General features: G+C 45.7%; 1 protein-coding gene across 4 annotated transcripts in view; it reads right to left on the bottom strand.

Moving 5' to 3' along the window:
- CadN (neural cadherin) overlaps positions 1-12,644 on the bottom strand; it is a 300,943-nt gene that overhangs the window by 203,101 nt on the left and 85,198 nt on the right. For all 4 annotated transcript variants that reach the window (XM_065443455.2, XM_065443446.2, XM_065443469.2 and 1 more), the window contains exon 15: positions 7,312-7,498. In XM_065443455.2, the coding sequence (XP_065299527.1) occupies positions 7,312-7,498 (187 nt within the window). The remainder of the gene's footprint in view (positions 1-7,311; positions 7,499-12,644) is intronic.

Here is a 12,644-nt window from a genome sequence, read left to right on the forward strand (position 1 = left end):
TTTTTTACTCGATTGTAGTTAGACGCGTAAGCGACGAAGTTCGTCTGCAGTGCAACATGCGCTTTAAAGGCATTTCGCTAAAGTTCGGAATGCCGTTTGCCGCTTATATTGTTTTCCGCTTCTTTACCGCGTTGGGCTAGCTAGGCAGCACGACTGCACGAGCGCATTGTATTGTATGTTAAAGCTACAGAAGTTTGCAAGAACTGAAATCGTTAGTTTTAGGTGGCCCGGTAAATCCTCGCACCAGCTGTCACGCACTTCATGTTTTTACATCGATTTTATGCGTGGCTTCGCACATGTTTAACTGTTGCTAGTTGCTTCATGCATAACTCTTGATTCTTTTGAGCTGCGAGGTTTTCACCCTGCCTCGTTTGTAAAGGGTATAAATCACGCTGTGTCTTATCGGAATGAGACCAAGCAAGTGCTTCTTTAACAGCTTTATTCATTTCGCCCGAGGGCATCTTAGATATTGTGGTTTTTTGGGAAATGTGTTTAGAAAATTGGTAGCTCAGGGCGAGAATTGCTAATAGTTGCTGCATATGGTATTTTTGTTACATTTTTCGCTGATCTATTTTTCGCTGAATAGTTCGCGTCACGTTTGGTAAGTCATCACACCTTGATGCTTTCTGAGCAGACTTAACACGCCGAGTGATTTGTTTGTTTCACAACGTAATCGCTTCTTGCAAGTGAATTTTGTACTCAACTGAATTATTTCTTATTATGCTTACGCCGCATACGACTAAACACGGCCTTGCCGCCAGCGCTGGATCTAATTTGACTGGCGCTGCTCTGCCTTTAAATATATCATGTGGCACCTCTCTCTAGTAACATTTAAAAAAACTACTGCAAAGTTAGTCAGACTATAGCTTTGTACGTTTCCAAGCAGCTCCCTTAGGGAATTCAAAATTGCAAAAACTGCAGCGCGAACGGCAGTTCATCGGCGGTACAGCGCTAACACGCGCTTTTATTAACCCGTGCGTTTGGTGGCTTCGTTGACTATATAGTGTACGCGTTTCTATCAATAAATTCGCAATTATTCTTCTTCAGGCGACTTTCACTACACTTATTCGGCGGCGTCACATGTATTCATCGGCAGAAAAATCACAACGGCATATGCAGACATCGCACCGTGCGGATTTGTTATCTAAGTCTGCACTAACGACGGGTGCTTATTACTGAGGTACAGAAGCAACATTACGGCAAGGGTAGAATTTAAAAAAGAGAACACAGTCGAGACATCGCATTAGTCAACAAAATTTGTCGGCAAGTTTACATGAGCTCCACTTCATGTAAATGGTCTTCATGGCGTTTGTCTGCGGGACGCACCTGGCGCGTATTTGGACCATGTTGCCCCAAACACCGGTAACATCTTGTTCATACCCGCTCCCACAGAGGTCTGCGTCTTCCCTACAGCTGTCACCGCAGAAGAAGCAGTCTGGCGCCCGAACAAAGGACAAATCGCAGCCGCGAACTTCAGTCACCCTTGCTGCAAAGCGTTGTCGTCTGCTACTGCTCCCACGCGTATTGTTGGAAGCGCCCGCTAGGTGGCTATCAGTGGCGCCTCTATAGGCGGTGCACGCGGCCTATAGCTGTTCAGCTGTTCGTAAGGAAAGCGCATCGGTGCGCTTTCGGAAAGCGCATAATCGAAAAGCGCATAAGGAAAGCGCAGCGGTGTATGTTTTAAATATAGGCTGCCGATTCATAAGTGAAGGGAAAAGGCTAGCTGCTAACGATGCCTTAGTGGCAACAGAGGCCGTTAAAGGTCGCAAGGAGAGCGACGAGGTGCTGTGCCAACAGATGACTGTAGAGACAGCTAGGCCAGCTGCGAACAAATTGGCACAGTTACCGAGCGTGTGCATCGCTGGTAATGTTAGCGAGGCTGCTAGCGAAGAAAAGGGTACTGCTGACCCGACAGACGCGAGCACCCATGTAGAGCCAGATCTGCGTGCAGAAGTGAAGTGCGAGCTGGACGATGCAGTTGAGAATAGTTCTCGGGGTGGCGAGCTCCGTAGCTCACGAGAGAACTGCATTGTTCAGGGATCGGTGCGGCTCTCCGCCAGTCTAGATAGCCTAGATAGGGATGGTTCAGTTATTAATCATTCGGACTGTGCGCGTGAGACAGCGATCGATACCGACGGGCTGTGTGCCGATGCACAGCGTGAGCTGGGCAATGTAGCAGAGGGCAGTTCGCAAGAGTGCGAGTTGTCTAACTCGAGTAAAGCCTGCTGCATTGTGCCAGAGTCGGTTCAGCTGTCCGCCAGTCGAGGCAGAGCGAGTGTTGATTTAAGTGAGAATCACTCAGACTGTGCGGGTAAGAGACTGATCCGGGCCGACGAAACGTCTACCGGCCAGCACGAGGCACGAGAAGGCGACATGAAAACGAGTGCAAGAAGAAAGCGCCGTAAAAAGAAGCGCGGTAAAGACCGAAAGACGGTAACTTATGTAGCGCCGCCAAAGATGGCCAGAAACCCAAAAGGGCAGGGCACGAGGAAAAAGGTGCGGTCGTCAAGGACGATGTTGACGCATCCAGAATGGTCGAGCCACCGGTCAAAGGGGGACCGCGAAGAATGTTCTGCACGGACGCGGACAAAGGGCACGAGGCAGTTAAACTCCTCGTCGTTCCGTAGTTCTTTTCACAGCTCAGCGTGCAGTTCGAAGAAACGCAAGGTGGCAGGACGAGACCAGGTGGGGAGTAGCGACGCGGTCAATCGAGTTTGTGTTGAAAGCGGGGCGCGAGGACGCAAATTGGCAGGAGACCGTAACGTCTTGGGGGAGCTGATAGTGAATCAGCCCTTTTGTTGTCTCTCGGCAGCCAGAGTAGCTTTGAGACCGCGCCCACCACGAGTACGGCTCAAAGTATGAGTCAAGTCAAAAACGTTTGAAACGGGAGGCCAAGAGCCCTTCCGTAGAAATGAAGTGTGTTGCTTTTATTTTTGAGCATCGGAAAATTTCGCGATTTGAGACTAGGTTTTCTTTCAAGATGTAAAGGTATGAGCTTTGTTTGTGTTTTCGTTTGAGAAGCTCGAGATTTGAAAGATGCGTTTTAAGTAAACATGTAGTCTCGCGAGATGCTCATTAATAAGTAGATAGGCTTTTTTTTGTGCGTGTGTGAGTAACCTGAGGGTCAAGGTTATTGTTGAGAGGCCTATCGTAACGCGCGTGTTTTATTTAACCTTTCTTTTTAAGTGTTGAATTTTCTAAGGTTAAGCGCGTAGACTTTCAGTGAGTGCATGATTTGCACGGAGAAGCGTTCTTAGTTCCATTAGCGCGTGTACTGTGTGGACGGAAGGAAGCAGACTTTATGACTGGGTTGCTAGTGTGTGTAGAGGGCAGCCGTATTCTGACTTCTCTGATAAGTACGCGTGGAACGAGTTATTAAAAGACGCATTATTTTAAGAGTTCTGCGGAGTGTGTAAGTCCCGCAAGTTTAATTGTTCGTTTATGTCACGTGTCCTGTAGGACTTTCAGGGAAGAAACGTGAGTAAGCGTAAATGAAAAGTTTGCCTACAACGCAAGTACGCGTTCTGTTTAGTGACCACAAGGCTAGTGCGCTTGTGATTACGTACTTGTGAGGTTGACCAGATTGTTCAGTGGCACCAATACGTGCGATAAGTACGCCACTGCGATAGATTGGAAACATGCTGTTCGTATAGTTAGGCCACTTAAGTTATGTTCGGCTGTTTTCATTTGCTGTTTGCATCGTCAATGACCCTTTTGTTTTGCAACAACAATAGTACTCTGGTCTTGTCGGCATTCGAGGAGAAATGGATAGCTGTTTGGAAGGGTGGTTGGAACTGCTTTGTCAAAATTGGGGAAATAAAAGATCAGGGTTCATTTTGACTCAGTAATAGCCTGGCAAGTCAGGGGTGAAGAGCCTGCGCTTACACGTGGGGCAGCGCTGTGTTGTTTTGTTTGTTTGACGTCTGTTCTCCAGGGCCAAGGATCCCGAAGTTCGTCAAACGTGGCTCGACACCAATACCCTGCAGGTTCTTTCAGCGTTCCTCATGGCCGGCGAATTGAGTTCACCGGCCATTCAGAACAACCGGGGCGAGGACGAGCTGTTAGACATGGCGCCGTTTCCTGAGGCTACTTAGAGTTCCCCAAACCACTTCGAATCGCAGCACAGCTAATTGAGGAATGCAGAAGCAGGAAAGCACATTCCAGAGGAGCACCAGACAAGTGCAAACAAGTTTGTAAGCCGCCGGTAGCTATTCTCTGCTTGACTCTTCCAGAAAGCGAGGGGATAGCACGGCATTGTTGGAAGTGAAGTGGGTGCCAAACCAAGACGGCGGTAATGCGCCGTGACAGCCAGACGTGCCGGGAAGGTCCAAGCGTACCTCTTCACCACCTTTGAAGAAGACAATTGCTACCGCTGAGGGGCCGTAGCACCGGGAGCAGGTGAACCCTCGGACAATGGAGCATGAGCGCCCCTTCCCTTCTCCTCGTTTGAAGAAGCGCATTGCAACTCTGCGAGGCAAGACCGCAGGGGGATCAAGTGATCAAGAGAGGAGGACCAGGCGCCGACTCTCTTCGTCGGGTATGACACCATCGCACGAGCGCCTACCATTGGCTGAAAGTGGCGTCATCTGAGCGGACTCTCCCTTTGGCCGAACATGACGCGACTTCCAGTGCTCGAAGGGTTTATAAGAAGCCTTCCAGAGAGACCTGAGCATTCCCTGATTCCCTGATTCACCTCTCTCGAACTTCTTGCCACGGGCCGCAGCGTCCGAGTTGCTGCCGGCCCGTAATGACTGTACGACTGTCACTTGACGCTCACCTCCCTGTATATAATGTAAAATAAATACTCCCAAGTTTGGTTTTCATCCCGAAGTCCGTCCTCCGACCCCTACATTAGTTACTAGCTAAAAATTAAAATTAATTGCAAATTAAGAATGTCTGCTTGCCACATATTTGTAGCAGTGGATATTTAAGGGATCGCCAAAGCATGCGAGTGGTTCTAGCAGATTTTGAACATTGTTTTAGTGGTACTCACACAAGAACAAATAAGGCTGTATGCCCACCATACTAAAATCAAATTCCCAAGAGGATTAATATTCAAAGGGTTTAACACCAAAAGAAGATTCATAATTAAGAGGCCTGCACTCTGCTCAAATGGTGCAACAACTCTAACAAAGAGTTATGGCAGCAGCAAAGTAGCCACGGACATTCTGTACGTCCCTGGATCATACAGCTCATACAGATCATACTAAAGAGAAACATTCAATCAGCTTAGAGTTAACTTTCGAAACTCACTTTTCATTCATTATGGATTAATAGACTGATTACTAAAGAGATAATTAAGGCCAAAGTTCTATTAACGGAATTTCATGACGAAACCTCAAAACCAGTGAATCAGTATGACATCACAAATTACAAAGTGTTTATTTCATGTTCTGGCGCTTTTGACTAACTGTTAGATTACATTGTAGTCTCGTCTTCGCTGATCAAAACTTGACTTAGCCTGAACAGGCACCATCGATATCCATGACGTCACATCACAGCAGGAACCTCCGGGCGACGTCTATACCAGTCTCATTTTTGCATCTTTTCTCGCTTACTAAGATTCTTCTCACGGTAAGAGTGCCTTTTTTTTTGTTATTGTAGAAGCAGAATTTACTAAAACACTTCAAATTATCCTTTGCTTTGCCGCGCTTATAAGGCCTCTTGTGAATGTTCATAACCTTGCTCCTTGAATTGAAGGCCCAAGTGAGCAGAAAAATTAACTTAATTTCCTCACATGGTAACCCATTCCCAATGCTCTGAAATCGGTGTGTAGCCATTTCTTTCTTGCAGTGCACATTGTTTATGTTTCTATCATGAACAGAGCACCAACTCACCTAACAATGCATTGATGGCAATGAATTCTTGGCTTCTTGGCAAAATGCGGAGAGTGCGGAAAATCTTACAGACATGAGTGACAAACATGCTGCAATGGCACTGGGCTTCATATAATGACAAGGGCAGCTTCAAAGCATGCACAGAGCAATGGGCACCTCTCCTTCTTGCTTGCTCGCGTGGTTGTCAAAGAACTATACAGCATCAACTAAGCAAAAGGGTAGAGACGGGGAGAAAGAAGAGAGGTCATCAATGGGTTTGCACCCCAACTGCTTGACAAACCGCGTGCGTATACAGCGACAACGTGCAGGGCCATGCCGTAAACATGTACGTGTGTAACACGTGAACTAAGGCGGAATTATGTATTTGTTCACAAGCTGAATATTAGTGTATACGGCCTCCTATTCGCAGACAATCTATGCTAGGAGTGGTCCAGGTGCGAGTCGTGATGCTAGACAGTTTTAATGCAGCAAGCAGGAATTTTGACAACCAAATAGAAATTAGTTGTCAGTCCCTTTAATGAGAAGAGGCAGCCAAAGGAAGAGAAGCTTGCCGATTGCTACGCTGATTCATCTGGGTAGCACACTAAAGGCACTGCCAGGCAGCATTATTAAAATTTCGTGATGGCCAACACCGCAGAAGTGCTTCACATATTTTTGCCACCTGGCCGAAACCAAGGTGCACAAATGCAAACCCATGGCGCACACATGTTCTATGCAACACTGCTACATTGGCAGCACATGGGCAGTTTATGCCATGCCACACATATTCAGTTTGGCATTTTCCACGTGCATAGAAATTTTCCATGTTCTGTCCACCAGGAATATAGAAAAATTTGGGCAGCACTTGCAGTGGTGGCACGCTGATCACCTGCAGACCCAAATACTGCTTCTATGGCTATCAGTCAAGCCTGCGTGTGTGATCTCAGGCCAGATTGCTGATGAGGACCACTGGTAAAAACATAGCCACAAGCTCCTCACAACAGCTTGCTGCTAGCCAATCACAGCACCTAATTATTACTGCATCTTAAATAGTCAACAACACCACATTAACAATTTGATCCCACAAAGGTCTCAATGCAGCATTTGTATGGCACCCAAAAAGCTAGGAAAATTGCCTCGCCAATAAAAACAACAGTATGGGTGATGACCCAAATGCTGGTAACCATGTTAACAAGTGCCACGTTTGAGACATTGCATGTGCAGGCCATGCCTAGGAAACTGAGTGAGACATATACAGTTAAACCTGTTTACATTAATACGGACTAGTTCTATGTAGTAGGTAGCAGTGCCATTGAAAAGTTTGAATAGTTAACCAGGTCTTAAAGATCCGACAATAACTTGATCGGCGAACGTGGTTGTACTGTAGCTGAAAATGTCAGCTCAACGTCATTGCCAACAGAAGTGCACGTAATCAGGTGCTCGCATATAATAAAGACACCAGAAAGCATGCAGAAGAATCTGCACACACACACACCTGAGTTAGGCCGGTTGTCCGTCATGTGAGGTCTCGCTGACGGAGCCCCATCTTCAGCCCGAACCAGGATTGCATAGGCCATCTTCTCCTCCCTGTCAAATTCGACTTTGGTGTAGATGTCTCCAGTCTCCCGGTCAATAGAGAAGTACTTGTCACCATGGTCACGCGATTCTATGGCATAGTAAACCTGGAGGCAAACGCAACCCAGCATTCACTGTTAAGAGTAGCCCCATAGTATTACTGCCGCATCTCTCATGGCCTCCCCAATGCGCACACAAGATCACCTGAGAGCTCTCAATAGAAAGTATTCAAAAGGCTTACACAATCTTCGTCAGAAAAGTTCCAGGACCGAGTTCACAGAAAATCATTTATTCAACGTGCAAACCAGTGAGCATCTTGTCAAAGTACTCCCCTCAGTTACCTATACCTAGTTACCACCATTTGTGGAAATAATAGAAGCAAGAAATCTTCATCAGGGATGCTCGACAGAATGTTAGTCACAGAAGTTCTGATGGATGCCATATCTTCATGATGCTTCTCTTTTAGCGGCAATTTCACACGGGTAAACAAAAAAACCTCACAGCAATAGGTCGGTTAGATATGGGGAAACGATAGAAAAACATGGTGTTTGGCCAGATATTCCTGGACTGATGTCGTAGTGTGGGGCCTCATGTTGAAGTGCAACAGTAATCACTGTCCAGACCACAACACATCAAGATGGTACCCCCAAATTGACTGGCACAAATCTTTTAGCACAAGTTTTGGTTTACCTTTTATCCTATAGGATAAACATGAAGCTAACATGATAAGCTCTCGATACACCAAGCCTCTGAACAAAACATGCGATTAACACTATTTTTCTTTTTGCAATGGCTGTCGCTCTATTTTTTTTTTAGAGGGAGGTAAACTGACTTTGGCATTCAATGCTTTGTGCTTTTGCTTGCAGGACATACTTGCAGCACTAACTTCAATTTGCACCAGTGATGCTGAACACAAATTTAAGATCACTTCAGGCCCTTTCCAAAAGTTTAGCAGTAATTGTTGGTCTGGTTTCTTTTTGAAGTTCCAAGATGTTAATTAGGTGTACATTATCAAATTTGAAAGCATCCTCAATTGTGCATTTGTTTACATAAGCAATTACAACTGGATACAAGAATACCAACTTAAAGGCTATCAAAATCAGTGCTTTGCTTGAGACAGCAATGTAATCAATTATTGTAACCTTCTTTTCAGTATTTTCTTTCTTGAATTTCAGGTGCGAATCAAAAGTATTACTTTTTCAATATGCAGATTCTATCCAAACCATGTATTTAATAATACTTTATTAGTCTATGATAAATATTTAGAACTGAATATTCGACGGCGTGCTCACGAGAACTCGGTTTTGTTTTTTCCTTTTCAATTAACATAGCAGCATGGTCGCCTTCAGACATTTACTGGTAGTGTGGTAGCAGGGCACAGGTTTCTGCTTAAACTGTGACAATGAGCCAGATTTTCTGCTGCTTCATGCACTTTGGCCATTGCAGGTAGCATGATTAGGGCAAGCTGTTCACAGCTTGAGTCATAGAAAAGATGTGCTTGCGACGGAAAAGATCATGTGACGGCAAACATGCATTCAGACAGTAGGAACTGAATTCAAACATCCCAGCTAATGAATACACTAGCCGTCGCTGCCCTCCCACGCCCAGCCCTGAGACCACCTGTGTATCAATTAAATTCAAGCAGGTATATGACCTAACGATGTGAAAAAGAACTCCAGAATGGCAACGGCCCCATGGCTTGCAGTGTGAGAAAGGCACCAGCACTAAAACCAAGTCTTAATCCAACAAAGGCTGCTTTCACATTCAAACGCACCTCTGAATAAGTTCGCGAACACCAAAATTTTGCCACTTCATTTTGGGTGCATATGAGTGCCGTGGCCATCTCGCTTTTTCACCATCACCTATGTAGCACTTATTGTCCTCTAGTGCTTGACAGGACAAGCGCAGACCGTGACAACTGGTGTGTGGCCATATGTCAACATGTTTAAGAATATTTAACGCCACAGGATAATGCACCATTTAGCATGATCGGATGGCCAGTCTGACTCATTCAATATTCCGACTTAAAGGGACCCTCAACAGGCCTGGCCATATTGGGCTGACAAGCACAGTGCATACAATGTGCGCTAACGATGATGTCTGCTAAGTATTGCAATGCTACGCACCATAGAAAGAGCTGGAATTTTCAAACCAAACACCGTTTACCCTACTCCTCACATGCACTGCACTCCCATTCAGAGAGGTGATGTGCATGCGTAAGTGCACCTACGTACGTGTGTGTACTGTCACGTCGCTCAGAGTGACACATGACTTCTAGAATTATTCAAGGCAGCATCTGTTATTTGTGTAATCTGTTGCTTCAACAGACGAAGTAAAGCTTAGATAAATAAAACACACAAACCAAATGTCTGCCTGTTTGTTTTACTTCGTACTGTAGCAAGAAATGTACATCTGTTTCGTCTGCTTGTTCCTATCTCGTGCACTCGTGCATGCAGACAACGAAACTATCATTTTCTGCCGTGTCCATGCATGCAATCATACTCTGTTATCCACTCGTGTCTGCCTCAGTCTTCGTGTACCAGTGACTTATACCACTAGTAAGGTGTTCTCATGCACAGTACGCAAGATCGTATGATGTGCAAAACAAAACAAGCACAATGGCTCACTCGGCACATCGTCAGTGGAAGTGCCCTGCGAAACAATGATGTGCCGGGCTGTGAAAAAGGGAGGGGAAAAAAGATGGGGCCTGTGACATATGCAACACGCGATCCTCAAGCTCCGGTACAGGAGAACGCAGGGAAGGAATTTTGCTTGCAGAGGCTAGACGGAGCAAATGGAGAGAGTTATGCTGGCAGTGACACTTGCCTCCTGAAATCACGCGTTCGCGGCACTGAAATATTTCTATCTTAGCTATTAATTAATCAATTTGAAGAATTCTTGTGGTAGAAGTCTCCATACAGGGCACATAACTTTCAGCGCATAACCGAAATATTGTACGTGGCCTGGTGAAGAGTCCTTTAACAAGGGTCACATAGTCAACATGCTTTTACTGTAATGGCTTACTACACCATTTTCATTCTTGTCAGAATAATTCTGCTGTTCGAACATGTCAAAGTAAGAAGAGGCGTAAATAAATGGCCCTGTATTTAATTACACAACATTTAATTTGATAAGCGAAGCTACTCAAATTTGTTGCCAATGTGAGCTACTATAGTTGGTAAGCCCTACGACTATAGAACAGAAAATATATTATGCATAACAACTGCAGTCTAAGCATCACAGGGTCATATTAGACATAAATATTTCTTTATACATCAATTACACGAACCTAAGTCAGCTTTAGAAATGGGGACCAAAGCGCCTTGGAGACCCCCCCCCCAAAAAAACAGCGGGCTACAAGTATGCATGCGCAAAACCCGAGGCGACTTACCCTATTTTTGCATGTATAACCCACTCCAAACATTTCTTTAATTGAACAGTAATGTCGGGCCGCAAGTTATATGCATATTGCACTTTGAAGTGAGGCTTTACAGCAATGCATGCCACGCTGCCGTGAAGCCACACTGCAAGGCAAGGTTCTCCGCCACTCAAAGTTTCATTATATCTTTAAGAGACAACGCCCTTTCCCCATTACCCCGGGTGTTAAGCCCTCTTCACCCCTCCTCCATGGTCTTCCATTCTCCTCCACATTAAGGGTCGCCATTTTGCGTTTAAGTACACGTAAACATTGATATAATGAACTTCAATATAACGAAATTCTCAATATAACAAAGTATATTACTTTTCAGAACCTTTTGTCCATAGAACAAAATGTACTTAGAACCTCAATATAACGAAGTGTGTATGAGATTTCAATATAACGGAATTTGCCGAGACACTAAATGGAAACTTTCGCGGACGCAGATGGTCAGATGATTCAATTACAAGAGGCTGCTTGCAGGTGCACCTCACCTCTGAAATGGCCCCCTGCTCCCCGACAAGAGCGACTGGAGAAGTGGAGCTGCATCATGTTCCTTTTGAAGTACAACTGAGATACTATCAGGCCGTGCACTTTGTGCTTTAAGTGCGAGTGAAAGTGTGCAAGGGTGGGACAAGAAAGATGGCCTTACGAGTGCCGCCGTCCTGTCCTGTGCAGCAAAGAGAAAGATGGGAGGGCTGCGCGTTCACGGTAACGCGATCAAGCGTGCACGAGGGTCGGTTGGGAGGAGGGGGGGTAAGTTGGTGCACATCTCGTTTTCTGGCGTCTTCAGCTATAGCTGCGCATGGCTGTAGCAGAGCTGAGTGCATTCACAGCCTTGTACCCTGCCTTAGAGGTACTCTGCCACATGTGCAAAGAGTTGGCGTGCAGAGACAGCGTGGCATCATGTCAGCTGTCTTCCGGCACGTTTAGTAGTGGAGGTTGCATAATCTCGAATTTCAGTGACCCGTTGGAGCAAGTGAAGCATTCGCACCCCACTGCCAGTGCTTTTCATGATAGCGTCATCCCAGTGCAGGTGACGCTTTCAGCCCGTGGAGGTGGAGTGCACGCAAAAGCGTGGCTGGCATTGCTTAATTCGTACGCCGATGTTAAGATATCGTTGATGTGGCATGAAACCATATCATTCATCACCGACTCCCAAATTCATGAAAATGAATTTTTTCTTATTCAAATTTGCTTTTTTCGATTGCCCGATAATTTGAAAAATTCTGCAGCACCTTTCCGTGTAAGAAAAATCAATCGGCTACTGTACTTATTTGCATAAAACGTATAATTTCAATACAATGAAATTTCGATATAACGAAGCAAATTATTGGTCGGTTTTACCTACTTCGTTATATCGAGGTTTCACTGTAGTTAGCAAATAGTACATGTGGTGCTCCATGGTGCTCACTTGATCCGCTCAAAACGCTTCATGATACGGTGGAGAGTCTAATCTCCATTGGGATTTTCGGCTCAGTCGCATTTGCTCCAACGTCGTTAGCCATGCGAGGGCTGCTCCGTCACTCTACTGGTCACTCTCACCCTCTCCCTGCATTCTTCTCGGAACATTCAGAGAGATAGGGGAAGAGAAAAGAACTGCTAAACAAATAACATCCGAACCATCATACACTTACATTGAACAAAAATAGCAGCGACTCCCAATATATCGAACGTCACGTGGCGGAAAGTGCCCTCGGAAATTGGATTTCCCTCGCGGTGGCGGGAAGACCCGGCGGCGCGGTTCCATCCAACCGCTCTTCCTACCGTGACCACGCTACCTCAAACGAGCCGTCGAGACCCCCTACAAAAAATTATCCTGGCACACCTACAGC

The sequence above is a fragment of the Dermacentor albipictus genome, chromosome 1, assembly GCF_038994185.2.
Source record: "Dermacentor albipictus isolate Rhodes 1998 colony chromosome 1, USDA_Dalb.pri_finalv2, whole genome shotgun sequence".
Lineage (NCBI taxonomy): Eukaryota > Metazoa > Arthropoda > Arachnida > Ixodida > Ixodidae > Dermacentor > Dermacentor albipictus.